Source organism: Ciconia boyciana, chromosome 9 (assembly GCF_034638445.1).
Source record: "Ciconia boyciana chromosome 9, ASM3463844v1, whole genome shotgun sequence".
Classification (NCBI taxonomy): Eukaryota; Metazoa; Chordata; class Aves; order Ciconiiformes; family Ciconiidae; genus Ciconia; species Ciconia boyciana.
The window spans coordinates 12,898,520-12,925,555 of NC_132942.1; the positions used below are offsets into that span (position 1 = coordinate 12,898,520).

Genomic DNA, 27,036 nt, shown 5'->3' on the forward strand with positions numbered 1-27,036 from the left:
CAGGTGAGAGCTCACTGCCTTAGTGGCCTGTGACTGTTTCGGATGCTAACGGGGAAACAGGGCAGGAGCAAAGCAATGCCCGGGCACTGCGCTGGGAGAGGCAGCCTGCACTGCCGGGGAAGCCAGAGGCACCCAGCGCTTTGCAGGAGCTGACAGGAGCGGGGTGCGGGGGTCGCCGCCCCACGGGGATTAGCTTTATGTCCCGCCCAGCCTGTGGCATTGCCGCGGGTGCCCTGGTGTGGGTGCAGCTCGGAGCTGGGCACCCTGAAAAGGGAGCCCTTGCACCCCGGCCCCCCCGGCAGCCCCAGAAGGCTGTCCTCCGCCACCTGCAAGGGCCAGGGCTGTGGGGCAGGTAGGAGCGCTACTTCAAAGAGAAACTGGGAGCAAAAGGGTATATTTCTGTAGGCAATAAGTGAGGAGATTTATTTTTTAAAAAATATGTAACTATAGAATGTCCCCCAGTAGTTTCCTGCAGGTACTGTGGGGAAATGCTGAATGTGAAGAGTTTCGTGATAAAATGCCCCTTTGCTTTTTTTGCACAGACTTGCCCCAGGAAAGCTCGTTGTTCAGGGTGGGGTACCGGGCTTCTGGCTGGAATCCAGCAGGTCCCTGGGGCTCCGCGGGAAGGAGCAAATGTTTCTGAGCGTCTGGGCTGAATGCAGAGGACAATCCCGGGTTTTAGGTTCAATGCTGCCCCAAAGAAAAGGTTCATCCCGATTCCTACTCAGCGCAGCTGGCTGGGCTGCACATCTTTAACGAAGCGGCAGCTCAGTCACCATGTTAGGTCTTGAATGTCTGATTTCAGCACTGGTCCATGCAAAGGAGTTGCAGTTGCAATTGCAGACTAGCACTTTTTTTTTCTTTTTTTTCTGTTTTGGTTTTTTTTCTTTCTTTTTGGACATATGCTAAATACCGAGATACATCGTTGTTTGTAGCTGAGCCCTGACACCCCTTCTGTTCTAAGCGTTGTAGTCCATCCCCGACAATCTCAAGCAATATAGAGCCAAATGCAGCCTTCGGGTTTCATTCCTCCTCCCTCGCCCACCCTGGGGTCAGGGGCGGCAGCAGCAGCCTGGCCGCAGTGCCCAGGGCCATGGCCGCAGCCACGGTGCCGAGCCGAGAGCCACACTGTGGTAATACTGAGCTGGGGGAGGGAGTGTGTGTATGCATGTGAGAAAGAGAGAGAAAGATTAAATTGATGCATTTCTTGAGAAAGGTGTAAGAATTTCACCTAAACAGGGGCACATCTGCTTTGTTATTTATTTAAAAAAAAAGCTAAATTCTGTCTTTTTCTTCTTTTTAAGTAAAAGGACACTGCTAATAATTATTAGGGGCCAATTCTGCCTCCCTTCCTCATGCCGAGTAAGTACTACTTAACCCTGCAATTTTCTACTTGCAGAGTAAGTAGAAGTAGCAGAATTGATCTCTCTGTGATTAAGAATCAAGGTTTTAGTCTGGTTTTTATTTTAATTGGTAGCGTTTTTTTATATTTCACTTGATTTTTTTCCCCAGTTCCATTCCGTTGTGTCCTTATTTATGTAATATACTTTAACCTTAAAAGATGGCATGGATTCTTATGCCTTTCCTTTATTGTTATTATTTTTAAAAAAGAGATTTATTTCTAGTGTGATTTAACTGTCTACCTTCTAAAACGAGAGAACGTTTTCTTGTATTTTTACATTGTCAGATTCTATAGTTTCATAGATAATTTAACCAAATCGCTCAATGTATTATCTATATCTATCTGGTGGGTATAAAAGTTCTATTTTAAATTGTGTAAATACTTCAGAACTGGCTTCTTTTTCCAGACTCCCCTGCTGCGGAGTTACTTGTTTACATCAAAAAGACTGTAGAATCTCTACGCTCATGTACTGTAAATAGTGAAGTGATCTGCCTATAAATAAACGATAACATATATACTATAAAGTGGAAAGAAAAAAAAAAGGAACAAGTCTGTGCCGCTAATACTTTAGTTTATTAGTGCAAACCTGCTCTGGGAGGAGGTGTTTGCTTTGCAGAGGGTGCTCTCCGGCATCTGCCTGGCCAGCAGCGGGACAGTGGGGGCATGGCTGGGCCGGGGGGGTGGCAGAGCCCCCCAGCTCGCTTGCACCAACACTGCACCGCTGCCAGGGATGCAGCTCCCGTGGGGGAATATCCCTGTAATTGCTATTTTAAGTGTGGCTTCTTCCAGTTTAACTCATGCAGGAAAAGCCTGGGCCCCATGCTCTGGACTTTGGGAGCGGTGCTGCTGCCGCAAGACCCATTGCAGAAGAAACCCTCCGCACTGGGGCGGGGGGGGGGGGGGGTAAAAAATGAAGTGGCGCACGCACCTCAAATTTGCTTGAGTGGGAGTAAGAGAGCAAAGGGCTGGATTGCAAGAAAAAGTGTGGAAAAGACTCCAGACAGTGATGCACCAACCATACGGCTCAGGACGGCGCCTGGATAATTCCTCAGGTACCAGGAGAGCAGTGCCCCGGGAGCCAGCCTGCTCTCCCAGAGACATGGCTGAGGTGGCCGAACCACTGTTTCCCAGCACAGAGTGTCCTGGCATCCTGGTCATCATGGGAGCCCAGGCTGCAGAAGGGATGGGATGGAAAGCCCGGGCAGTCAGCAGCAGTATGGAGGCAGCTCCCCCACAGCACTGGGGGTACAGGAGCCCACTGCCAGCCATCGCCCCTGCGAGGGCTCGCCAGGTCAGAGATGTTGCACTGAATTTATCCAGAGCACAGCATGGTGATGCTGCCAGGTGGGAGGACATCAGCGGCCCGAAAGGAGGAAGTCTGCAAGGTGCTGAGCTGTCCCAGCTATTTTTTTTCTGCCAATCTGCACTGATTTAGGCAGCTGCCCTACACCTGCCCATGTCCAGCACCGCACAGCCAGCGGGAGCCCAGCAAGGGTCCCCCCACCCAGCCACAGAGCCAGAACCAGCCTCCCACCCCAAACCTAGCCCCTCATCCCTGCGACTGCTGCACCCTGAGTGGAGAACTGACAGGAAGCCCATTTTCCTGCTGCTTTCCAAAAAAATGGGCTTTGGGGCCACCAAACTGGAATATTTTTCTAAGATACATCAGGGCACAGTGATGCTGATAATGCCAGGACAGATTAAACATGAAATTGCAAGGAGGAAATGTGGGGATGCAGCTGGGACAGCCGGTGTCGTGGTGCCTGGGGTGGGTGCAAGCAGGAGCAGAGGCACGGGAGTGGGGTACCCAGCTGGCAGGACTCCAGGATGGAGCGGGGGCACACGAAGGAAGGGTCTGCAGGGAGGGACAGACCCACAGCTGAGGCTCATCCTCCCAGCCTGACCTGCGCCGCCTGGCGCTGCATTCCCAGGCAGCTTCCTGGAAAATAAAGGACTGATACTGTTCATCGAGTATTATCCTGCAAGCAGACCTAGAGACTGAAGGGAGCTGTTGGTGCATCTCGACATCAGTTCAGCAGCTCCATTAGTCCCAGCAATTACTTCCAGCCGTTTGGAAAAAAACCCAATGTGACAGTTTTCATTTTGGTATAACTTTGTGATAAAACGGCTTCTTCTCACACAGACAGGTGCTGCTTTTGCAGTAGCTCATATGGCTGCTCTCCGGCTGCCGGAGGGAAGGGAGGTGGCGTTACCTCCTGGGCTAGGCACACTGTGCCTTGTGGGAGGGAACATAACTCAATAACGGGCTTTGTGAATAGGGAGAGCTTTTGTTGCTGACCTTGGCTGGCACCTGGTGGGCAGTGTGGGCAGCAGGTAGCGTGGGCAGCGCACACAATGCAGGCAGCCGGCGCAGCGGGGGCTGCAGGGGCAGTGTGGGCAGCGAGGGCAGCATGGCAGTGCCCGCATCTGCCCGGCTGAGCTGGACTGGCTGAGACCACAGCTGTCCCGGGCTCCACTGGCTTGGTGGGACCCCCCGCCCCACGGGCAAGGGTCCACAGAAAGGCCTGTGGGTGGGCAGGGGACGCAAGGGCACAGCAAGGCAATGCCTGGAAGTGGCATGCTAGGCTCATGTTCCTGATCGGTGTGAAACGCCTGTTGCTTGGGTTTTATGTCACCACCTGGCGAGCTGTCCTGGGCTGCCCTTTGGGGTTTCAGCTCCCATCCATGCCCTGGGCAGTGGCATCCGACACCAAATCCTTCCCTGGGCTCTGCTAGGCACAGGACCTTCCTGCTCCCCAACAGGGACCTCAGCTTCTGGGCCATGCAAGGTCTGTCCAGGGGGCTCTGGAGGCCATACTTAGAGTAATGTATGCATTTGCCCACTCTCAGCATTTATCGGTCCCATCTTGTCATCCAGGTGTCTTTGCAGGGAGGAATAGGGACAGGTTTGGTTTCTTTGCTCCCTGCCAGCTCAGGGACCTCCCTGCCCACAGTAGCTGCCTGCATGCCAACAAAGGGACTCCTCCTGCTTTCCTTCCCACTCCCTCCCAAGCTTTGCATCTCTCTCCCTAAGGCACCTGCAGCTCTTGCCTCCTGTGCTTGCTGAGTGTCTTTAAATGCCGGTGGAGAGCTTTCTCCAGGTGCTGCTGGTTTTGGGTCCCACAATCTCTATTCCCTCCCCCTCAGTCCTGGGCTGGTTACGTTTTCATTTTTCATATGCCATCTCTGCCTCCAAATGCCTTTTCAAACTCAGACTTGGACCCTTCATGTTTCTCAGCAGCCTCCTGCAGGTAAGAAGGCACCATCCTCTCCCCACTGGCTTTTCTAGCAGTAACCCTGCTCCCCAAAAACCCCACCACGCTGCTGACTCTGAGGGAGCATTTCCAGCTCCTTATGCACAACATCCTCGGAGTTGGCTGAACAGACCCTTTGATGACCGGGGCAACAGGAGCAAATCTGCCCCAGCTGCGGCTGCCATGGGTGAGGTGCTGGTGCAGGGCTCTCAGGAGGCAGCCGGCTCTCTGCAGCAGTGCCGGGGCTGCCGCCTCTCTCCTTTTCTAAGCGTCTCTGCTTCCCTTTCAGCTTGACATACACAAGGATCCCTCCTCGCTCCTGCAGTCGTGCTTTGATCACCATGGGCAAGTGGCTGTCCAGGCAGAGGCTGAGCACCAAAGGAATAGCAGCAGATGGCTGGAGAGAGCAGGGCAGCTCAGGTTTGCCGGGAGCTGCCCTCTGCCTGCCTGCGGGTCGACAGCCTGCGGAGCAGAGGGAAAGCACCTTCTCACTGCCTTAATAATAGCGATTATTTTAGAGGAAAATTGTCTACACTGCAGTAGTGCACACAAGTACACGATGCCCCGGGCTCTCAGTAGCCCCCAAACCACCGAAGGCTGATTGCCCATGCAGAACCTGCTAGAGGAGGGCACAGAGAGGAGTTAGATTGCCCTGGAGCCTAGCACACGCTGTCTGTCATCTGTATCTGCTCACGCTGGTTTCAGATCACTCAGAGTCTTCATTGCAGTGGGTCTGCAAAATAATGGTGTCTGCCTGGAGAGAGGCAGGGAAAGGATTTAGCTCACCATTGCTAAAACGGGCAAACTCTTGGGTTCAAGCCCTGACTTTCATCACCACCACCATCTCCATTCTTCACTGCGAGCTACTGAAAGTCAGCTCCAGGCAGCAACGCAGCAGTCCAAGGAGAAAAGACAACTTGTGCAATCCCCCCGGTACATGAGGCTCTCCCCGGCGCACTCAGGCAGCGGAGGGAGGGACACTGCTCCAAGCATCCTCACTCCTGGGGTTCAGCTCACCTTCAAGTTTACTTCCAGGAAACAGAAGTCCAGGTTTGCTCTGCTGGGTTTTTGCAATCAGTCAAAGCCAACCAGCACTGAAATACTGTTGTATTTAAAAATTATACAGAAAAATAAACACATCTGGCAACTAGCTATTGCTCTCTCCACAGTGCTTCTGCTGTAAGCTCTGTCCCTGCTACTGAATTTACCCTCCCTTCAGTGCTGCTGGTGGGGGGGACCCCCACATCAGTGTAGCTGTGAGGCCAAAGGAAAGAGTTAAAAAGCCTATTTGGCTGCGGCTGTGCACCATTTTGCCATACAGGCTGCCTGCAAGTGGCCCAGGAGATACCAGCAGGTTATTTACAGTGGCCGTTACCTGCAGCTTCCAGCATCTACTGGCTATCCAAACTCCTGGAGGAAATTAAGGAAATTAATTTTTCTTCAGTGAAAGGGTTAAGAACTTTAATTAACGAAGGGTAAAGGAAGAAGATTTTAGGCTAGGGGATTTGCAGGAAGCACGCCCGGCAGCAAGGCTGCAGCTGGCCGCAGCAGCATGCAGTGGTGGAGCAGCAGCTTGTCTCAGCCTGTGTCTGCAAGCAGGGCACGGTAAGTAACCCAGAGTGATCCACAAAATCCCCACAGGCTCCTGCGGGGAGCAAGCCCTTCTGCAGCTCTCATAGGCTCCAAGCAGATCAAACAGAGGATTTTTCCTATGCAGCACCAGGTTTTGGGGTTGGGATGCACGCAGCAGCATGGCAGTCAGCCGGTGCCATCTGCACTAAGGGCAGCATTTGCAAATGCAAGTTCTGCCATGCTGGAGGAGGTGGGGAAGGGCAATGGAAAGCAGCAGTTTCATGTGCTTTGGGGGAACAGCAAAGCCAGGTGAGCACTGCATACAGTGTTAGTCACATTTGAGACAACTGTGAAAAAGGGATTAGCAGTAGTGAAGTGTAAAGCCACAAACCCCGTGGAGGACAGAAAAATAATTATAAAGGACACAGAGTGGTTAGGAATGAGAATAAGAAACATCACTTGGAAATTACAGCCAACATCTGAAACATCCCTATTCGGTGGGCCAAGGTCATAAGAAAGCATTAGGGAGCAGGTAATAGGCAGCAAGCTGAAAATGAGCTTGCGCTCTGATATGGAGGGAATAATTCTACCTACCCCCAGCAGGTGCATCATGTCAGAAAGGACTGAGAGGCCAATACCATCAGGAAGAGATTTGTAGGATGAATTCTTGTAAAATAACTAAAATAACTATTTCTACTCTGGGCATTTAGCCAAGTACAGAGTCCTTGCCTGGACAGCGGCTCAGGAGTCTCGCTTGGTTCAAGTAATAAGTGTTTAACAAGTCCTCAGGAACCCAGGAGCAACCAGAGCAGCCCAATAACACCAGCCTTTGCAAACACCACAGGCAGCAAGGTCTCTGCCACAGGGGACTCACGGGGACTGTTTTTTGCTGGACACTTACTGACAGTGTGCTTTGTGCCAACAGCTTCTCAGAAGCTTCTCAACAGCTTCTCAGAATAACGGGACAGAGAGAACAGAGAAAGGTGTAGCTTTTAAAATAGCAAAAATAAGTTGCCTCCATCCGCCTCTATCCCCTGATCCTGAAATGAAGAAGCCTTTTATTCCCTCCTGTTTCTAGGAGAAACTAAGACTTAACAACTCTAAGGAGGAAGGAGGGAGCAGCCCTGAGCAGAGCCCTCTCACAGCTCTCGGAGGAAGGCTAGGCCGTGGTACATCCACCCCACTGAAGGGCAGCAAGGGAAACTTGCTTTTTTTTCCTGCTTTCTTCTCTGCACTCAAATATTGAGGGCAGGTAAGAACCTGGGCAGTGCTGGAGCAGGGAAAAGGACCAGTGGGCACAGGGACAGGCTTTAAGGATGGAGGATGGAGGACCACCAGATGTTTTCTCAAGAAATATCTACAAGAGGACTGGGATAAAAGAAAGTTACACAGGGTGCAGACAGAAGCCAATGGCTCCATTTCCTGGCCGCTGCCCTACCTGTTTAAGCAGGGGTGGACTATTTGCCCTGCTCCCCTTGCAGTGGCCAAGCTCCCGGCACCGGAGCTGCCTGTGCGGACTTCGCTCTGCGACAGCCACGGCTTCCGCCAGTGTGGCCGATGAGATGCGGGCAGCTGGGTGCAGCAGAGGGGTGAGCTTCCCTTGGAAGGGGGAGGAGGCAGCAGCTCCCTGCCCGCAGAGCGAGCGAGAGGCGTCTCGCCACTGCTCTCACCGGTGCCCTCCCTCTGGCACTCAGCCCTGCGTGGCAGCTCAGGTGCCGTTGGCTGAGCCACGTGCGGTGGCCAGGTTGGAGGAGGACCTGACCTGACCTGTCCCATCTGCCTGGGCATTCACAGCAACCCCGTGTCCCTGAGTTGTGGTCACAGCTTCTGCAAGGAGTGCGTCCAGGAGGCGCGCAGCCGCCGGCATTGCCTGCAGGGCCCTTTCGGCTGCCCGCTGTGCTAGGCCCAGGCAGATGCCGCTGTGGAGATGCAGCCCAAGGTCCACCTCCGCAGCACAGTGCAGAAGTTTTTGGATGCTCCCGCTCATCAAGAGGAGGAAAAGCGTGAAGTGCAATGCGAAGAGAAGGGGGAAATTTCGGGCCAGTAAGGTGAGGTGATCCTGTGTGATTTTTGCTTTCGGGAGCGCCCGCCAGCCATGAAGACCTGCCTGAGCTGTGAGGCCTCCCTGTGCCAAGCCCACCTGAGCAAGCACAGCATCAAGAGCACCCTGAGAGATCATGTCCTGGTGGAGCCCTGTGGTGCTCGGTTTTTGGCGGAGAAGAGATGCCCCCAGCATGGCAAGCTGCTGGAGTGCTACTGCAAGACGGACTCGGTCTGCACCTGCATGCTGTGTTGTGTCGCCAGCTCCCACAAGGACCACCAGATCACCACTTTGGAGGAAGCTTTAGGCCAAGCGCAGGTAAGAGGCTGCCAGGACAGCAGCCTGGGCATGGACTGCACTAGGAAAACCATGGAGGCCTGTGGCACGGAGAGCTGCCCGCAGCACAGGGATGAAACATCTCCTGAGTTTCAGATCTGCAGACTTGGGATGGGGCTAAATCTCCATCTTGGGATACTGGGCTTTTATTCCTAGTTTTTCCCCAGATTTCCTCTGGGCTTGCCCCTCAGGGTATAAAACAAGATGTTATAAACACTTTCTTCCCATCCTGAGGAGACGAACTGGTGGGACTGAGGGCTTGTGGCTATGCTTTTAGTCCTCGGTGCACTTTCAAGCCGGAAGATCAGCCTGAGCTGCATTTATGCAAAGAAAATTAATGACAGAGTAACAGAAAGGAAGCTGTCAGCACTGAAAGTAGCTTTATGTGTAGCTATTGCACATGAACTGTTTTCAGTTTCAAAATGTCTTTCACGTGCTTGTAATTGTGGTATGTGTTCAGGGATAAAATCTTCCAGTAAACCTTCATGTATTGATTTGTCCTGAGAGCATGCAGCGAACAAACTTTTTGCAGGTCTAGCTTAACCCATTTCCATAAAATTGCTGATCTCGTGCGTGTATGTCAGTCCTATCCTGATATCTCCCTCCTGTTATTTTTATAGAGTGTTTTTCCTAAAACTCTGAAAACAGTGAAAGCACACGAAGCTGCGCTGAATCAAAGCATAGCAAACCTGCTGAAACAAGAGGAGGAAGTAAAGGTTTGTTCCAAGGTCCCATATCACTTTGCATGCTGGTAGCTGATGAGATAAGGTTTTCTTTTGCCCTTCCCCAGATCATGGATTCCAAAGCTCTTTTAGTTCCTGGGTGGTTTCTCAGATATTTTCTAGTTTTTTCTTTGAGGAAGGATGATGAACAACTTTCTTATCACTCTGGGAAGTACATTCTTAGTTTCCAAAGGACCTTTGAGCTTGAAAGTTGCTGTTAAGTCCATGCCTCCTGATTGGTGGGTGGTGGTTGGCTTTTTTTTCCCCAACCTTATTCAATTTGCAGACTCTAAATAGTTATGGAAAAGACACAGACCATGTTATAGTGATTTTATTCCTCTTTACAACAAGAAATCCCTTTAGGTTAGCCTGCGGTTCTAAGAAGTTGGTAGGAATGAGGTTAAAAGATTGCCCCAAAGTGTCTGGTTTTTGCTCCCAGCATGCAAATACCTATCTAAAAGCTCTGAAAGAGCAGGGAATTTAACGCAGGTCTCCAAATCCTAGGTCATTCTGCTTAGGCAGAATTGGCACTTGCTTTCCTCCACCAGTAAAAGTGATGGGACTAGTTCTGACAGCGGGCAAAAGAAATGTTCCCTTCTAGTCTGAAGACAAAACTGTACCAGTTGGCAGTGTCCTGTCTGGCAGCGTAGCTGCTCTCAAACAGTGGAAGAAGCTTGGTGGAGGCAGGAAGCAGAGAAACTGTTTTTCCTCAGCCATCATTAAAAAGACCAAAGGCGATGTATCTGTAGAAAAATACCAGTGCAGAATAAGGAAATATATACCTAGTGGAAAGTCTTCAGCAAGCATCATGCAAGAAGCACTACTTCTTCATCTTTTTCTGGTCAGGTGCCAGATGCTGGGGAAGGCCACTTATATCACTTGGCCTTTCTGCTGTCAGTGGGTGTTGTGGTTTAGCCCCAGCCAGCAATTAAGCACCACACAGCCACTCGCTCACCCTCCCCCTGCCCTCGGTGGGATGGGGGAGAGAATCAGAAGAGCAAAAGTAAGAAAACTTGTGGGTTGAGATAAGAACAGTTTAATAATTGGAACAAAATAATAATAATAATAATAAATTGTAATGAGAAGGAAAACAACAAGGGAACGAGAGAGGAACAAAAACCCAGGGGAAAAAAAACCAAAACAAAACAGCGATGCAACCGCTCACCACCCGCTGACTGACACCCAGCCAGTCCCCGAGCAGCGATCACTACCCCCCGGCCAACTCCCCCCAGTTTATATACTGAGCATGACATCATATGGTATGGAATAGCCCTTTGGCCAGTTTGGGTCGGCTGTCCTGGCTGTGCCCCCTCCCAGCTTCTTGTGCGCCTGGCAGAGCATGGGAAGCTGAAAAGTCCTTGACTAGTGTAAACACCACTTAGCAACAACCAAAATATCAGCATGTTATCACTCGTATTCTCATACTAAAATCCAAACCAAAGCACTATACCAGCTACTAGGAAGAAAATTAACTCTATCCCAGTCGAAACCAGGACAGTGGGACATCTTGGTTTGTTGTCATATGGAGAGGCACTAAGTTAGTAGTTACTTCTCTTAGCCCAGAAAAGACCAGGCTCTTTTCTGAGTGAGAATTAGTGTGGAAAATGTAAGATTCAGTCCCTAATAGCTTTGAAACTGTTTTCTTAATAGACTAAGGAGAGCCTGCAGAGGAGTCGGCTGGAGAGCCTCTTTGAAGAAATGCATCTGCAGCTTGATAACAAAAACGGAGAGGTCCTGAAAGCTCTCAGTCACAATGAGGAGCAACAGCTTTCTCTGATTCAGACGCAGATACAAATGTACAAAGAAGGGAAGGATGCAGCCAGCCGTGATGTACAGGAGCTGGAGGCTCTGAGAGATCAGAAAGACCTACTTCTTTTCATCAAGGTACCTAACAGCACCTCCCTTCCCAGACATACTCAGCTCTTGGGCTGGCCTTTGCCTGTGCTATGCTAATTCGACTTTCAAAATGTCTTTTACAGGCTTTTGCAGCGATTCGAGCCAGGTAAGCTCTTCCTGAGGTGGTCTACTATTGCATTACCTGTTGCTTCAGGTGACTGATAGACCCAGCGGTGCAGGTCTGCTAGCTCAGCCTGCGTGCACTGCAGGCCCACAGCTCCCTGGGCTCACCCTGCCTGCCCCTTGGGCACGCTGACTGCACACTCCAAGCCTGGCTTTGTCAGAGACCCGGAGAAGCCCCAAAATACTAACAGAGGTCATGTGTGACTTGTCAGATACAACGTGGCTTATTTTTCTGTACCCTCTGCACCTGTTCTCGAGACCCGTTCTGAGGGCAGTTCCTGAATATTTATGTCCCTGGGTGGGCATGCAAAGGACAGATGAGCTCAGATATCCTGAGTCGTCCTCCAGTTTGCATTGCCTTCTGCTTGTAAGAAGCAAATGCAGCAGGAGCCAAAACAAGCAGTGAAGTCACGAGTCTACAAAGTTCATGGTTTTTCTCCTGAGTATTTCTCCCAGTGCCTGCCCAGCGCTGTTCCCCCACCACAGCCCACCTCTGCATGCACACAGGCTTCCCCAGCACGGCCTTTCCCCAGCCCTGCATTTCAGGTGCAGCAGCTGCCCCTTGGCTGTGACAACACAGCGCTCCTCATTTGCTGTCCCACCATCACAGCAGCTGCCCTGACACTTCGCTAGCTCCTGCTGCGGGGACATGAGGACTGTAACCACAATCATGATGCTAGGGTCTGTTCCTGGCAAAAGCTGGGCCTGAGGTGGCTGAGACAAGGTCCTCTGGGGACAGATATTGTCCATGGAGTGAACTTCATCCTAATGATGTTGAAGAGATTTGAGGTTCTGGGAAAAGACTGGTCAGAGGGGGGGTCCCCGGTAAAGCTGCAGAGGGAGGAGAGGACAGAAGCTGCTTTCTGTATCTCCCATTGAGGTTGGGTGTGGAGGAGGGGATGCAGTTGTTGGCTCAGGGCTGCGCTTGGTGATGGTTTTCTGATGATTTGCTGCTCTTCTGATGTCTTTCTGCATGTTTTAGGAAATGTGAGCCAGTTCCTAACAAAGCTGGTGTAAAGCTGCCAATGCCACCCATTATTGTGGATGAATTAACAACAGACAGTACTCTAAGGCTTTTCCAGCAATTCCTCTCAGACATGCAGTCCTTATTTAAAGCACCACCTGGTAAGTAACCATTTTACTACGTGACAAGCAAGACGGAGAAGCTAACAAAACATATTTAAGAAAGGACCATAATAAGACACAAAGTATACCAAGTACCTCTAGAAGAACTGATTACTAACATTGTATTTGATTATTTTCACAAATGTGTACATAAAAGGGTACTCGTACTGGGCTTCGGCGCTTTGGGCCTGTTAAAATGGGCTCTGGGTAAAGAGGTGTGGATGTGCTAGGATTTTTCTGGGAGGATTAAGAGAAGAGAATAGCAATACCTCTTCTGTCTGTAGCATCGCTTTGATTCGAAGCATGGGGAAAGTTGAGAACTCATCACAGCAGTGGCAGGTGGAGTTTGTCTTAGGACATAAATAATCTACTCTTACTATGTAAATAATTCTACTCTTTTGTAATGTTTTGTAAGATCAACCTACAGTCCCAGTGCTGTGCATGGTGGGATGCTTGTCCAACTGAATTGAAAAAATTAGGGCTCCCTTGTTATTGCACTTGATGGTGCTTGAGCCCTTGCTGACAGTGAGCCTAGGGTCAAGACCGAGAGACAGCTGGGGTGGGAAGGCTCTGTCCAAGGCGTGGGCAACATTGTGCAACGTGCTCACCTAATCGGCCACCATCCGTACAGCCATGGGTACACTGAGAAGCACACCATGTTCACGGCCACTCCTGAGCTCAGTCTCTACCATCCCTGTAAGCATAGTCCAGACCTATTCTGGTTAGAAAGCCTCAGATCCAAGTTTTCCTAATTATCTATGCCATCTGAGCAATTTTGGTTAGTTGCCCAGGTCTCTGCCACTGTTTCAGTTTCCTGAAGGAGTAACTTCCAGAGCAGAAAATGCCACAATATTGAAATGCATTACCTGCAAGAGAAGGTTTGAATAAAAACATTCTGCAAATTCCTGAGTGTAGAATTAACTTCTTGTGACTGGTCATGCTAGGAAGTTTTTAGAGTTCTAGAAAATAACGTCAAATGATCCTAAGCAAATAAGTTTTTATAAAATGGCTGTGTTCACACATTTCTTGCCCATGAAATTAATCTGTGGAGTTTTTAAAAATGCCTAATGAAGCTCTGCAGGACAATGATGGAAAATTAAAATCTAAGAGTTGCTGTGGTTGGAAACAAAAAGCAAAAAGACACTTTAAAATTGTGAAAGACCAGCATTTCTTGAAATGTGGTATCAGCCCCCTTTAGAATTACACAGGAGCAGCTGAGAGAGGTGCAGAAGGTGTTTCAGTCAACATCCTTTTAATGGCTTGGGTGCGTTGGACTTGGATAGGATGACTTGGATTGGGAAATCCAGCTTTCAGCAATGGGGATGTATGCAAATCTGCACAATTATCTGTTAATCATAATGTGTTTTTTTTTCTTTCTATAGTTCATAAAGATCTGACTTCTTCAATGCAGCAAGGACACAGATTGACACACAGGCACAAAGCAGACTTTGCACCCTCACTCAATTCTTTGCAATTTCGGTAATTAAATACCTGCAGTGCCACCCGACGTGTGCGGAGTGACCAGAGCTTCTCGGAGGGCTGACACTTCCGGGAGGTGGACACCAGCAATATGAGTTGCTGGAAGCTCTGAGTGCTATCTGCAAATGTCTCATGATTACCTCCATGTGTTCCTAGCTGAAAAAATGATCACAGCAAAGGATGTTGCTACAGCCCTCAAAGTGGTCAGGGTAGAGCTAGACTGCGGAAGAAATACACTGTCATTTTATAACGCGTCTGTCAAAGATGGAGGTCCTGCTGAGAGCCTCAGGCTTATAGAGACAGTAAGCATCCCTTCTAACTATCCCACCCATGCTACCTTCGGCGTGTCTGACGGCTCTTTGAAGATCCTTTAAATCTCCCTTTGAAGTAGTGATGTGGGGACAAGGTGCTGTTTTGTATTTCCAGGCCGAGGTATCGGGACTGCTGCTGCGCGGAGGCTGTGCTAAGCTGGCATATTAGAAATGGGATCTTGGGCTGCTGTGACGGCTCATCTGTGTGAGGTCAAGGCCTCTGTGGGGTATCACAGCATACTGCCAATTACTGCAAGAGCTCCTATCTTTTTTGTTCTGTTAATCACGATGGAAGTACTGTTAATTTGTGCTTTTTTGCGCAGCTGTATCAAATACTGTGTTGGCTGCATGTTATTAAAGTAATTTAGTTTGCAAAACTCAATGGCAATTTAGTTTATAAAAAAGGTGACGGCACAACATAAACTGCTATAGAACTAAGCAGCAGCAATGCTGATCTTAGCTCTAATGCATCGGCTTTTACCTCTGCCCTTCTCTGCCCGTCCTGCACAACCTAAGCCATCTGTTGCAGAAGCAAAGCTGGCCTGGGAGGCGAGCAGAGACTAGGCAGTAAGACACCTGGTTTCCCTTGCTCTCTGCTGCCGTCCTCTGCTGTGAGCTCTCTGGTAGATCACTTAGCTACTTCTTGCCTCAATTTTAATCTTCTCCTCACCTATGCAAAAATCTCATAGCAAAGGGAGTAATAAAGAGGAAAACTCCTGTGCCTTTAGTCTGTGCCGTATGGGGCCTGGATTAGTTTGTTCTTATGATTGTCCAAACACCTTGGAGAGGAAGAGATTACATTCTTGCCTGCTGCCTGTGGTTCTGCTGCCTTCAGACAGAGCCACGGTATTTGCATGAAAAAGTCCAGGCAGGAGCTCTCCACCCCAGCAGGGATAGTGAAGGACCTTGAGGGACACTACAGTTATGCATATGCTAAAAGAAATCCTTGTTCAGTCTTAGAAGAAAGTGGCTGTGTTTTGTCTTTTGCATTTTATACACCAAAATTATATGGAGAACCATGCGGGTAGAGTTGGGTCTCCCAAACGCACCTGCAGTGGCTGCTGCTCTGCCTGGTCTCAGGTGGTACGGGTGAAAAGCGAGGTAAGCAAGGCTCGTGACACAGTACAGGGACATTCCTATCCTAGAGTGCCTTTCCAGGAGCCTTGACCTGCCCGCACTTCCCTGTCAGCTGGCTGCAGGTAGGAGACCAGCCTCAACAAGTCCCAGTAAAACTTTCCCCTGGGTTCTCCCTGTTTTACCTTTAGGGGAGCATCTGTAACTGTGGTGGAGAAGAACCAGAGAAAGCAGAGGGAATTCCTGACCTACCCCTGCCAGACTCATACTGTTCTCATCCAGGTTTTATCTTTAATTTGCTGCCCCTGGCGTGGGATGGAGGACTTTTCTGGGAGGGCAGAGGGCTGTAGGAGAATTGTCCATCTCGTGCCCTCCCCAGCACCCCCTGCTCCCACCAGCCTGCTGGGGGCTCACACACGGAGCGATGCTGCCCGAGACTGAGGGCAAACGTCTAAAAGTGGCTGCCACGGCTTACAAGAGCTGTTTGCGAGTGGAGCCAGGATGGGGAGTGTACTTCTGCTGACTTGTCACAGGGCAGAGAGGAAGGACTTGCAGCCTCTGGGCTGGGTCTCCAACCGGGGCACAAGGCCAAGGATGTCCTTTTAGTTTCGTTTCTGACAGGCTGGCTAACACGCCATTTTGGCAGTCATGGCAAAAGCTAACGAAGAATTTGGAGGGACTGCCAGCCTGGAGGATGAACTCAGCTGTCCCATCTGCCTGTGTCTGTACAGGAACCCAGTGTCACTGAGCTGCGGACACAGCTTCTGCAAGGAGTGCATCCAGAAGGCGCTTGGTGCCCAGCAGCAATCCAAGGCCTCTTACTTCTGCCCCATGTGCAAGGTCCAGCTGGGGCCCATCCTGGAGCTGCAGAAGAATTTCCAGCTGTGCAGCATCGTGGAGACATTTCTGGCCACCACTTCCAAAGGACAACAGGGCGAGGGCTCTGCAGCGGGAAAGAAGGAGGTGGTTCCCTGTGACTTCTGTCTGGGTCAGCCCCAGCCAGCGGTGAAAACCTGCCTGATCTGCAATGCGTCTTTGTGCGAGGCCCACCTGAACAAACATAACGCCAAGGCTTCCCAGGGGGACCATGTCCTGGTGGAGGTGGGCGCAGGTGGTATGGCGGAGGAGAGGAGGTGCGTGGAGCACGGCAGGCTGCTGGAGTGCTACTGCCAGGACGAGGGGCAGTACATCTGCATGCTCTGCTATATTGCAGGATGCCACAAGGGCCACAGCATCATCACCCTGAAGGAGGCACATGACAAACAGCTGGTAAGGGGCTCTCCTCTCCCCACGCCCCCGCAGGGTTTGCTCCAAACTGCTGACCTGGGGGAAAGGGGGAAGCCGCAGGAGGGGCAGTAAGGCTTTCGCTGGGGAATGGGGATGGGGGGCAAGGGCAGGTGGGCAGCAGCTCAGGGGATTTCATGTCTGCCCCAGCGGGGACTGGTGCATTGTGCTGGAATTTGCTTTTCATTTCCTCCTTTGTGTTGCCAAAGCAGCCTGGCAGGCTAAGCAGAGGGAAGAGAGCAGAGAACGGTGTTTGGGGCTGAGTGGGACAAGGGTGGGTAAATCCTGCAGTGTGTGTTGACGTGGGCATGCATGTGGGAGAGCAAGCGAGAGGCAGGCACAGGGTTCCGCTGTCCCATGCCACTGAAGCGTATGCCCGTCCTGTGCAGCCTCAGGCAACTGCAAATTGCCACTGACAAGTGTATTCCTGGCTGGGATTAAGAAGTTTTCCTGCAAGGATTAAGAAGTCTCTTCCTCCACAGAGCCTCGGGGACCCCACCGCTGCCAAACTTTGGGTTGGGAAACAGGTTTTCCCACTCGAGGCCCTTCCCTCTGGCTCCCTCCTCCCTCTGCCCTAAGTTTTGCCAAGCCAGAGTCCCAGCGGGCACGGAGACGTGGGGCCTTGATGTCCCTGCCTTTGAGTCCAGCTGCTGTCCTTGAAATGCTCCAGAATCAGCTGAGACTGAGGGGATAAAATGCATTTGCTATGCTCACGCACTGCTTGCATTTGAAACTTCTGGGCTCAGTTTAGAGCCCAAGCAAAACACCCTGCAGCAACCCAGTGCATGGGCAGGAAATGTCTGGCTCCCTCTGGACCTCAGGACAGGTCACAGGCTTCTCAGGAATTAGCAGGAAGCATCCTTTGCAGTTATATGTATCGCAAACTAACTTTCTCCCCCAGGTTACCTATAAAAAAATCGGGGCTGCCAAACAGAAGTGGGCTGTGTAGGAAGGTAGCCATTTCCTTCATCTCTGGAGCTGGTAAAGGAGCAACACTGCCCTGTCTATGGGGAAGCCATCTCCATGGGTAAACTGAGATCTCAGCTGAATATTACTCTTGTTTTGTTTTTTTTAAACTCCCCAGGATAGACAGGGAAATCAAGAATGCAGCTCTTCAGGAGGAATTATAAAAGGGTTTTGGTGCAAGGAACCTCAGTCAAATTTGATTATTTGTCTTTTAATTTTTCAAAAATGAAAACTTTCCAGCTGTGACAACTATCTCATGGAAAACCTAAGCTTTCTGGCATCATTTTTATTAAACAAATGGGAATCTGGCAGCTGTGTCTGCCATGGCCATTCATGGGTGCTTGAGGTGTGAAAACACTGCTGGAGGCAGCCAGGAACAACCAGAACCATTCAGACACTGTCTAATCCCTGAAGGTTTAGAGGTGTAATGTCCCCTCTGAAATGTGTTATCATGCAGTACAACAGCACACGTGATCGTGGTATCATTAAAATAAACAGCTGGGTGAGTAAGTACCACTGTTTTGTTGATCTTCAGAAAAGATGGTTGCTTATTACCTTATCCTCAGATCCCACAGCTGCTGACAGATGTGAAAACTAAGGATTTGGATCACATTAGGCACATGTGAAGATTCTGGCAGTAACAGAGCTTTAATGGATAAAGTGAGATTTATTCATTTAAAGTGAAATTTACTTATTCAAAGGGAAAATTGTTTATTAACCTACCACATACTAAGTTACACATATATAAAAATTAAACATTGACTTGAAAGATTTCAAGATCATATCAGTTTTCCGTTATGCCCTATCTATCTTTTTGAGGAGGCAAGTGAACGCAGTTTATTATAGGAGTCACTGGTGAAAGCGGGCAGGTAGAAGGCACCCGTGCCATTTCACGAGCTCCACAACTGCCAGTCTGGTTTAAAGCTACCCGTGCTGCTTCCCTGCTATGAAGTTCAATGCTGTCTTTCCTTCTGCTAGGGTGAACTCTCGGACATCGTGACATGGCTGCAGGAACGTAAAAGTGCTTTAGCTGCTGCTGTAGAAGAGCTTCAGAAAAGTGAGAATCAGCTCAAGGTTGGTACCCAGATTACTGCTAATTCAGAGCATCTTTCCTCCACAGTTTCTAAGAAACAAGTGATGGCAACTATACTGCTAGAAGCAGATGAATAGAAAGAGATATAGTCCAAAGCCGGGAAAACACTGGTGTAAGAAACTGCCAAGCTGTCTACAGTGTCCCAGCATAGCTCCACAGGAAGAATGCAGCTGGGAAACTCCACCATTTATTGTGGTTGCACGGACCAGGTTGCAGGACTGGTAGACCACAGATTGTACATATCATTATATATTTTAAAAGTTTTCTATCTGTTAAATAAAAGAAGAACAATTTGAGTCTACAAGTGGGATTTTCAGTGTGTACCGATACAGTTCTCACATTGCTAGCTGAATTTTATCTGATTTTGTTAGTATAGCACGATAATTTTTGTAACCCTCTGTTTAATCAGATATTCTAAGCGAATGCTTATTGTCCGCTCCCTTCTAAAGCCAGTGCAAAGGATAGACAAACAGAGACACTAAGCTGAAGTGTTGGGTTCCTGAGCCAGTGCACCATTTTCTTATCTGTTCATTTAGACCAATACAAAAACAGTGACTTCTCAGCTGCAAAAGCTGTTTGAAGAGATGAAGACAGAGATGATTCAGAAGGAGAAGAAGATCTTGAGTGACATTCAATCCAATACGAAAAAAGATCTGGCATACATTACCAAAGTGAAGAAGGAAATGGAACAGAGAAAAGATGAGGCTGCGCAGCATCTTCAGTCTTTGAAGAACATGAGAAAGCAACCAGATATTTTCGTCTTCTTCAAAGTAAGCAGCGGTATTCTGCTTTTCTTCATGAATATGCCTATTTCTCAGCCAGCTGCCCTTTCTAGAAATCACACTAACAATTTTTTTCCTTTTCTTTTGGCAATCCTATTTGTAGGACTTTAAACTGGCCATGGACAGGTATGTTCCACCTGAAAACACTTGTTTTCTTCTTTGAAAAAATATGGTGTTGATAACTGGGATCAAACCCCACTGCCTGTGCCCCTCTGTCCCTGCACCCTACACTGCAAAGCTGCTCCCTATTCTAGCCGAGCCAGAGGGCACCACATCCACACAATTAATGAGGATGGAGAGACATCTGCCTGCCGTTCCAGTGGTCCCTTTAAGTTTCAGTTTCCTTGGCAGCAACACGGTTGCTGGATTCTGATGAAAACCACTGGCTTTTATTACCAGAAAAATGTTTTTATCAGAGATTAAGCCCATAGGGTTCAGTTTACAGCAACACTCTCTTGGATGCATATTGATGACACTCCTGCATGTAAGTCCCAGCGAACAGCCTTTGGTTGTAGAGGTAACTGGCTCATTTCCCACCCATTTTTGCTTCTGCTTGTGGAATTAACTCTGTCTCAGCTGAAACCAGGACAACAAGTTTAATAGCTAGACAGATTTATTATCCCTTCTCTTGCAAGTGATACATTTAATTTATAACTTACCACTTCCTAATTGATGCCTGTGTGTCAGCTGTAATGCAATGCTGCAAAACCACCCCAACAGTAAGTTACAGATCCACAAGAGATTTTGCTGAAGCACTAAACTCTCCAGCTGCATGAAGGGCTAGCTCAGACATCTAGCTGGATTTTAAGATGTCATCTCTGTAACTTATACAAATTAAAGCTGAGTTTGAACTTGGATTGTACAGATAACTTTGAATCACCGTGTACCTAGGGGCTGTGCTGGCAGCAGCACAGTCCATTACTCACAGCTGTGCCACAAGTCAAAATCTAGCCTGTGGGATCAAAGTCATTTTCCAGAAGCCTGGACACCATTTAATATGTTTGCCATTTTCTTTCTATCATGACGGCAGTTGTGCTAGAACAGTAAGAGCCTGCCTGCAGCAGGTCAAAGCACTATTCGCACAAGGGTATTAGCAAAACACCTCCCCCTTTCTCATTTTCAGCATTTGGAAGTTCCCATGCAGGTTTGGAAGCAAAAGGCATTGCCAAATAAATAACAATATATAACAATTGCAACTCACTTAACCTTACCAGAGAGCCATTTACCTGATACTTCATGTTGCCAAAGTACCCTCCTCTTCATAGAGTCCTTCTAACGAAGGAGTTTGTTAACTTTCTAATGCTAAATGGTTTTCCTTGGTGAAATGACTGCCTGCGCCCTAGGATTGCGAGTCTGAATTTCGGCATCAGCAGGATGGACGTGGTGGTAGTGCAGCTGGATCAAGCCAGGATCGACCACTACCAACGCGTGACGCGGGACTTCATGAGGCGCCTGGACTCGCTGCTGCAAGGCGTGCGCAGTGAGTGACCTGCCCCGGCCCGCTGGCCACGCGCCACTGACCCCAGCGGAAAACAGCAAGCCATGGGGCTCAGTGAGCCGGGCTGACGGCCGCCAAATGCTGGCTCCTTTATACGGGGCCTGTGTGTGGCCTTGAGGGGCTGATGAGGATTCGGATGGGATCTTGGGGGTGTTGGAGAGGGGAGGGCAAGGGGGGCAGAAAGACTGTTTCTGGGCATAACAAGGAAGAGGTCTGCTCCTAACCAGCGTAAGGCCAGATTCTCCTCGGTCTGATGTGGTTTCCTGCTCCTACCTATCTCCGAGTCTTTGGGCGCTCAGTCATGCTTTCGAGAAACGTCCTCTTCATTTGCCCACTCCCATGCCCACCTAGTTCATCCCCAACCATGAGATCCAGAGGCACAGTACCAGGTCCCAAACTTGAATGCGTTGCCAGCTTTGTAAAACATTCTTCTCCATCTTTCTTAGGTGAACTCACCAACCAAATTAAGGGTAACAGGTAAATCCTTTTCCTTACTTACAAATGTTCCCTGCAAATTTCTCCAACAGTTGTTCATTTAAGGACCGTGTGTCCTGTGCTCTTCTGCTTCGGCGTCAAGGAGAGCCGAGCAGAGCCTAGAAGGCTGTCCTTCATCTCAAAAGAGGGGGTCAGATCTATTCATGTCTCTTATTTTGTTATTAACAAGATGTGATTTGGGTTTTACGAGGCACTAACATTCAACACTGTTTCTTTACAGTGAGGCTACAGATACTGGTATCTCTTCAAACTGTAAGTGTTCAAAAATACTAGTTATTCCTCAGGACTCTGGCCTGGGGCTGTGAGTCTTGCAGAGAAAATCTCTCACCTAAAAATGTGAACAGCATTTTATTGCATGCATCTCCTCTCCTTGCCAGAAGTGAGACCAGCAGGAGCACGGCCTCAGGGCACAGTTCTCAAAATCTGCGGGGGCAGAAATCTCTGGGAACTCACTAGAGAAATCATGTATCTTCAGCCCGAGGGACAGACTGGGTTTGCTTCAGTACTCAGTAAAGTCTGAGCCTGCTCTGAGGAAAGACTGTGGAGGGGTTCCCACCAAGTGAGCAGGAGCTGGAGCAAACCCAGTGCCTGAAAGGATTCCCAGACAAACCCAAATGCTGCAGGAGATATTAAATCTGTAAACAGTATTTCTCTTCAGATAGCACTAATCCAATGCTCAAATAGATTTCTGCTGGGTACAGCGGTGCATCTTTTCTACCAGCTTTTTTGAAGAAAACTTATTTAGAAGTTATTTGAAAGATTTTTTTATATTTTTTAATTGCTGCAACTAAAGTTCAGTTTGCAAACAAATTTTTCTTAATTCATAAATTCAAAATAAAATCCTACTTTCTTCATAATTTTTTAATTTTTGGAGGGGAAAAATATTCTCTTCTGACAAGCACTTCTTAGGGACAGGTTAATGGTAAAATTTTACTTCGGAAAGGATGTGTTTGAGAACAGCTGTTCAATGGGGGGGTTGAGGACAATGTAGTCTTGCCCTAAATGAAAACATATTTGTTTTACCAGACATATTTGAAAAAACAGAAAAAAATCTTGTTTTCTTTTTTCAACAATTCGTGTAGCTGATCATGGATGGAGAGCACAAGAGGCATGCGGTGCAGATAAGCGATTAAATGGAGTTTTAATTACACAGCGCAGCTTAACAATGCAGTTGCTTTCATTTAACATAATGCCAGCCTCAAATCTAGAAGTATATTTTTAAATCAGTGTACATGGCCATTTATTTGTCTTGTGAGCTCAGTCTTCTACAGACATATTAATGTCTGTGTTCTATACAGAACCAGTTACTCAAAACAGGGGAGGGAGAAGAAATATTTTTTCTAAGGCAATGCAAAGCTGTACTTGGAAGCAACTTGTCAAATATGTTATTAGCATAGCAGTAAAATATTACTTTATTATTACAGTAAGTGAAGCTTTTCTATCTTGTGTATTCCTACAGCACAAAACCAACTGAAAGGATTAGCGCGCTTCAAGTGGCGGACGTGAACAAAGTGTATGGTCCACATATGCCCAGAAGTAAAGGAGAGAGAAGAAAGTCAGAACTGAGATGGAAAGAAAAGCTTAAATACTGTAAAACATGTCCTCTAATAATGGGGACCTGCCAAGTGTCTTGACCTCCCCTGCATACCTGCTGTTAAAAGCAATTCTATAGCATATGCAAATTTAGAAAAGAAGTGCTAAGAATTAATACAAAATAAGAAGATCTCTGCTGCTGGCTTCCAAACTGTGGACTATACCATCTCATGGTACTAATGATACTTGTGTACTATTAATTGTGGTGACTATGTTGTCATTATGTGGTTGGATAACAAAATAAATGGCTATAGATACAGATAAGCAAGGCTGTCTGATTTCATACCATCACCAGGAATTAATTGTTGAGAGCATTGTTTGTGGATGGCTGCTGTAGAAAGCTGTTCAGGACCATACCACGGATTTGGATTATGACATTTAACACAAGTGATCTTTGTAGCAAAGAATTAATTATCTTTGTATGAAACCAGCTTAGTCAGCCTCTAAGCCACATTTTAACACTTCTCCTACAGAGCGTTCAGAGAGCCATGCAAAATACCACCGTCAGCAGCGTACAAAGATGCTTTACTGGCCACATCTCCATGTGTACAGATGCTCTTTTCTGATCAAGCACATGCTGTGCTTTCCAGATGTAGCCATTATTGCACGTCAACTCCACAAAGGGATTTCATGGATGCTGCCAGGCAGATAGGCTCACTCTTTGTTGCTGTAGGCTTCTCTGTGCCTAGCTGTGGTTCAGATCCAACACGTAGGTTCACAACCTGGGTTTTTGTTCTCCAAATGATAAAAATATTCTACTGCAAACCAGGGTTGCCAACATAAACATTTTTAAGAAATAAAGGCTAAAGTTCTGAGTGCTTCTATATAAATTAGCATTCATGGCTACAACTCTATTCTGTCACTTGTGATAATCAACATATACCTAATTGCAGGGATTAAAAACAATAAACTCAGCAAAATCCATCTCAAGATTTAGAGTAACGTCTCCCTTCATGGTTTAAATGGACTCGCCAAGCTGTAATGGATCTGCAGCCCTCGCTCTGCTGCACACATCAATTGTCAGCGTAACAGAAAGTGCATGGCCAAATTTTGGGAGCTCAGCAGTAGCTCAAGGTGACTTTGCAAATATTCCCTACTGCTCAAAGGCAGTGAGACACGAAGGACAGCTGCTCTCAACTACTCAAGTGAGGCAAAAGAAATGACCCTGTCCTTCAGCACTTTTATTACCTGGGCTTCTCTCTGGCTGCCAGGTAGTTATTGCTTTCACCCCAGGTGAAGGAGCCATGACCTGCCAATGCAGTTCAGTGCTGCTGCTGCAGACAGCAAGTTACTGCACTGCTGCGAATCACTACAGACAGCGAGAGATTTACTCAAGCACGGTATTTTAAGTCACTCCCTCCCCCCCATCTCACAGCACATCCTACATTGACTACACTTAGGAAACGTCAGCACCTCTGTAGCCCCTTCTGAAATATCAGTTTAGCATTTCCTCAGCAAAACCCATGTTACAAACATGTATTCCCGTGCCTCCAGCCACAGGCTGCTGTGGGAGAACCGGAGCACCGCTCTCCCCCTCGCCAGCAGAGCGAAAGGGCAACTGGCAGCAGGGTGCTGAGCAACTCCTGCGCTCCCAGGCAGCTGCCCTCACCAGCATGTTTCTGGATAGATGGCTACCCCCTTGCCTGCAAGCAATTCTCATTTTCTAACACCATTTCTGACAGCCTTGCAGAAGCCATGATAGCATTTTCTTTCCCCAGGGAGGACGCGGTACTGACTTCACCTTTCCTCCAATGCCAGCCGTCAGCTCCCTGAAGCTCTGAGCCCCTGGCAGAATTGTCTGTGACCCATTTAGAGAAGGGTACTCCCAGAAACCTTCACCGCAGATGACCATCCAGTTCTCACAAATGGAGTCACAAGAGGCTTTCAGAAGCACTGGGAGCAGCTGAGAAGCAAGTATGTGTGCAGCAGGCTGGGTAAAGGCCGTTTGCGCTTTAAGGAAGAGCTCTGCAGCCCTCACTAGACAGCTGGAACGCTGCCTTTGAAGCATTGATCATAGATAATACAGTACCGCACTAAGAGTTAAGTACCTAGTATAACTAAAACCCAGGACCAATGGGACTTATTGACCAAAACGAAGACAATAATTGTCTGGATGGAACTTGCCTAGCACCTAATTTGGAGGGAAAAGTGCATGTAGCTCTTCACTGCTAGGCTTATCGGACTGGAATTTGTGGCTGATGTAAACACTTGCTGAAACGGAGCAGAAGAGGGTGACTCTATTGTAAGCAAAATTAATGTGATTCAGAAGATAAGGACTTTGTAATTGCTGCTATATGGCAAAAGCAAAGGATTTTGTTTCAAGTGGATTGGAAAAAATACATTATTTAATACTGCTGCAGGCTCACAAAGCTTTTGGATGAAAATTACTATCTAGGAAGGTAGACTTTCTAAGTTAGATGCTAAGCTGATGGTGCTGTTTATTTCCCCCATACATTCACCTGCTATAGTATTAGCAAAGATAGACTCCTCTGAATTTGAGACTTATCATATTTTTAATATTCCATGCATTAGCCTTGGGGCAGCAAAGAGAGGTGAAAGACTAGATGAAAGCAATGTAAGAAAATACACTGGAGTCCAGCAATTATTTAAGTAAGCCTTCTAACCCACAACACCACTCTGAAAATATTAACACATAATTAGTTTTTGACTCTAGGAGACAATATTGGACCATGGCATACACTGAGAGTGCAGCAATTCTGCACAGATATCTGTGCAGAACGCTCTTTCTTGATAGCAATATAATTGTGAGATACATAGTCCTGAGATATGGACAGAGCTTGTTTCTTTTTTATATCTTTATGGCTTAAGTATTTTGATCACCTAAGGACTCTGATTCATTGCATCTTTCATTATTTAGTATGCTCTTTTCCCTCCACCCACTTCATTTTTACTTGGCATTTTTCTCATCCTTGATGGAAACCTTTACAGGGGAGGAGAGTGAAGTAGCTGATTTTATGGCTCTTTTTTTGCTTTTGCCAAGCATTGCATGATGTGACTGAATTTATAATCAAATGCATAAATAAAATGGATTTCAAAAGCTAGGACAGGTCTCTTTCTGTTACTTAGTCTGATGGACTTTCTAAGCCAGACATGCCACATCTAGACCTTTATGTGTCTGGCACTAGGGCCTTCTAGGACCAGCAGGTTAGACACCAAACCCCAGGGGTACCGCTTTGATTTTGCACACAGGCAACCGTGGGAGGTCTTGACAAAGGTTGTCCTAAGGCCCCTGATTGCTCCCCCCCCAAAGGCTCAAGTTCAGGAATCTCAGGGTAGCTTAACATCACTTCTGTTCTGTCCCTATTTTCCTTTACACTATTAATGTTTGCCTCAGTGGCCAGACAAGCTGCTCGCATGGGGAGGCGGGTTTGTACGAGCTCTGATACGCAGACAGATCTCACTCTCTGGGCAGCAGGCTAGGCAGTTCCCATCTTCATCTCCAAACTTCATGCACCATTTTGCAAATGCAGGCCCAAATCTCAGTGGATGGCAAGTTGTACAGGGAAGGGAGGACAAGGAGAGAAAATAACATGTTTTTAGCTGCTTTCACCGTAGCCCACCTGTCCTGCCACAGAGCCGTACCGCTAGCAGGACTGAGGCAGTGGGCAGGGAGGTCGTAGCAGGACACAACTGAAGGCAGCAGGCTCCTTACTGGGAGCCAGGTGGCATAAACCAGCCGAGAACTGGGGGAAATCAGAGGGTGCCTTTGTCTGCTGAGTGATTAAGCAGAGCTGGAACCCCGGAGAGGACTGAGAAGAACCAGAGAGAGCCATTGCACAGGGGTTTTATTGACAGAGCAGAGAGGGACGATAACACCGTCCCGCACAGCCTGTAGAGCTCTTTGCCAAGGGGACCAGGGTGCAGTGGGGCTGCACGAGAGCTGCCGGGCAAGAGGCAAGGCAGGAGGGCTTCCCCGGCTGCGGTGTGCAGGAGTATTGCCCAGTGGAACAAAACTGAGCGTTTTTCAAG

General features: G+C 48.2%; 2 protein-coding genes and 1 pseudogene across 4 annotated transcripts in view; all 3 read left to right on the plus strand.

The window, feature by feature from the left end:
* PPARGC1B (PPARG coactivator 1 beta) overlaps positions 1-5,655 on the plus strand; it is a 58,235-nt gene extending 52,580 nt beyond the window's left edge. The window contains exon 13 of the mRNA XM_072873175.1: positions 4,946-5,655. Within this exon, the coding sequence (XP_072729276.1) occupies positions 4,946-5,156 (211 nt within the window). The 3' untranslated portion in view covers positions 5,157-5,655. The remainder of the gene's footprint in view (positions 1-4,945) is intronic.
* Positions 5,656-7,790: 2,135 nt separating this feature from the next.
* LOC140656856 (E3 ubiquitin/ISG15 ligase TRIM25-like) lies at positions 7,791-12,568 on the plus strand (annotated as a pseudogene).
* Positions 12,569-15,963: 3,395 nt separating this feature from the next.
* On the plus strand, positions 15,964-25,929 carry LOC140656559 (E3 ubiquitin/ISG15 ligase TRIM25-like). Of its 3 annotated transcripts, XR_012044116.1 has the most exons (9): positions 15,964-16,604; positions 18,564-18,659; positions 19,215-19,448; positions 19,564-19,586; positions 20,804-20,940; positions 21,405-21,435; positions 21,674-21,705; positions 22,913-23,219; positions 24,765-25,929. XR_012044116.1 is itself a non-coding variant. In XM_072872451.1 (8 exons), exons 1-8 carry the CDS (start codon positions 15,984-15,986, stop codon positions 22,957-22,959), a joined length of 1,221 nt encoding a protein of 406 aa, XP_072728552.1. In that variant the 5' UTR covers positions 15,964-15,983; the 3' UTR covers positions 22,960-23,310. The 3 variants fall into 3 exon arrangements, 1 of the variants encoding a protein (XP_072728552.1); XM_072872451.1 differs by lacking the exon at positions 24,765-25,929 and having other exon boundaries at positions 22,913-23,310; XR_012044117.1 differs by lacking the exons at positions 21,674-21,705; positions 24,765-25,929 and having other exon boundaries at positions 20,804-21,435; positions 22,913-22,964.
* Positions 25,930-27,036: the final 1,107 nt, after the last annotated feature.

Coding starts and splice junctions, on each gene's coding strand:
- LOC140656559 (XM_072872451.1), top strand. CDS start 15,984: ATGGCAAAAGCTAACGAAGAATTTGGAGGGACTGCCAGCCTGGAGGAT. Junction 20,941..21,404: donor GCTGCTGCAAGGCGTGCGCA/GTGAGTGACCTG, acceptor CATCTTTCTTAG/GTGAACTCACCAACCAAATT. Junction 21,436..21,673: donor AACCAAATTAAGGGTAACAG/GTAAATCCTTTT, acceptor GTTTCTTTACAG/TGAGGCTACAGATACTGGTA.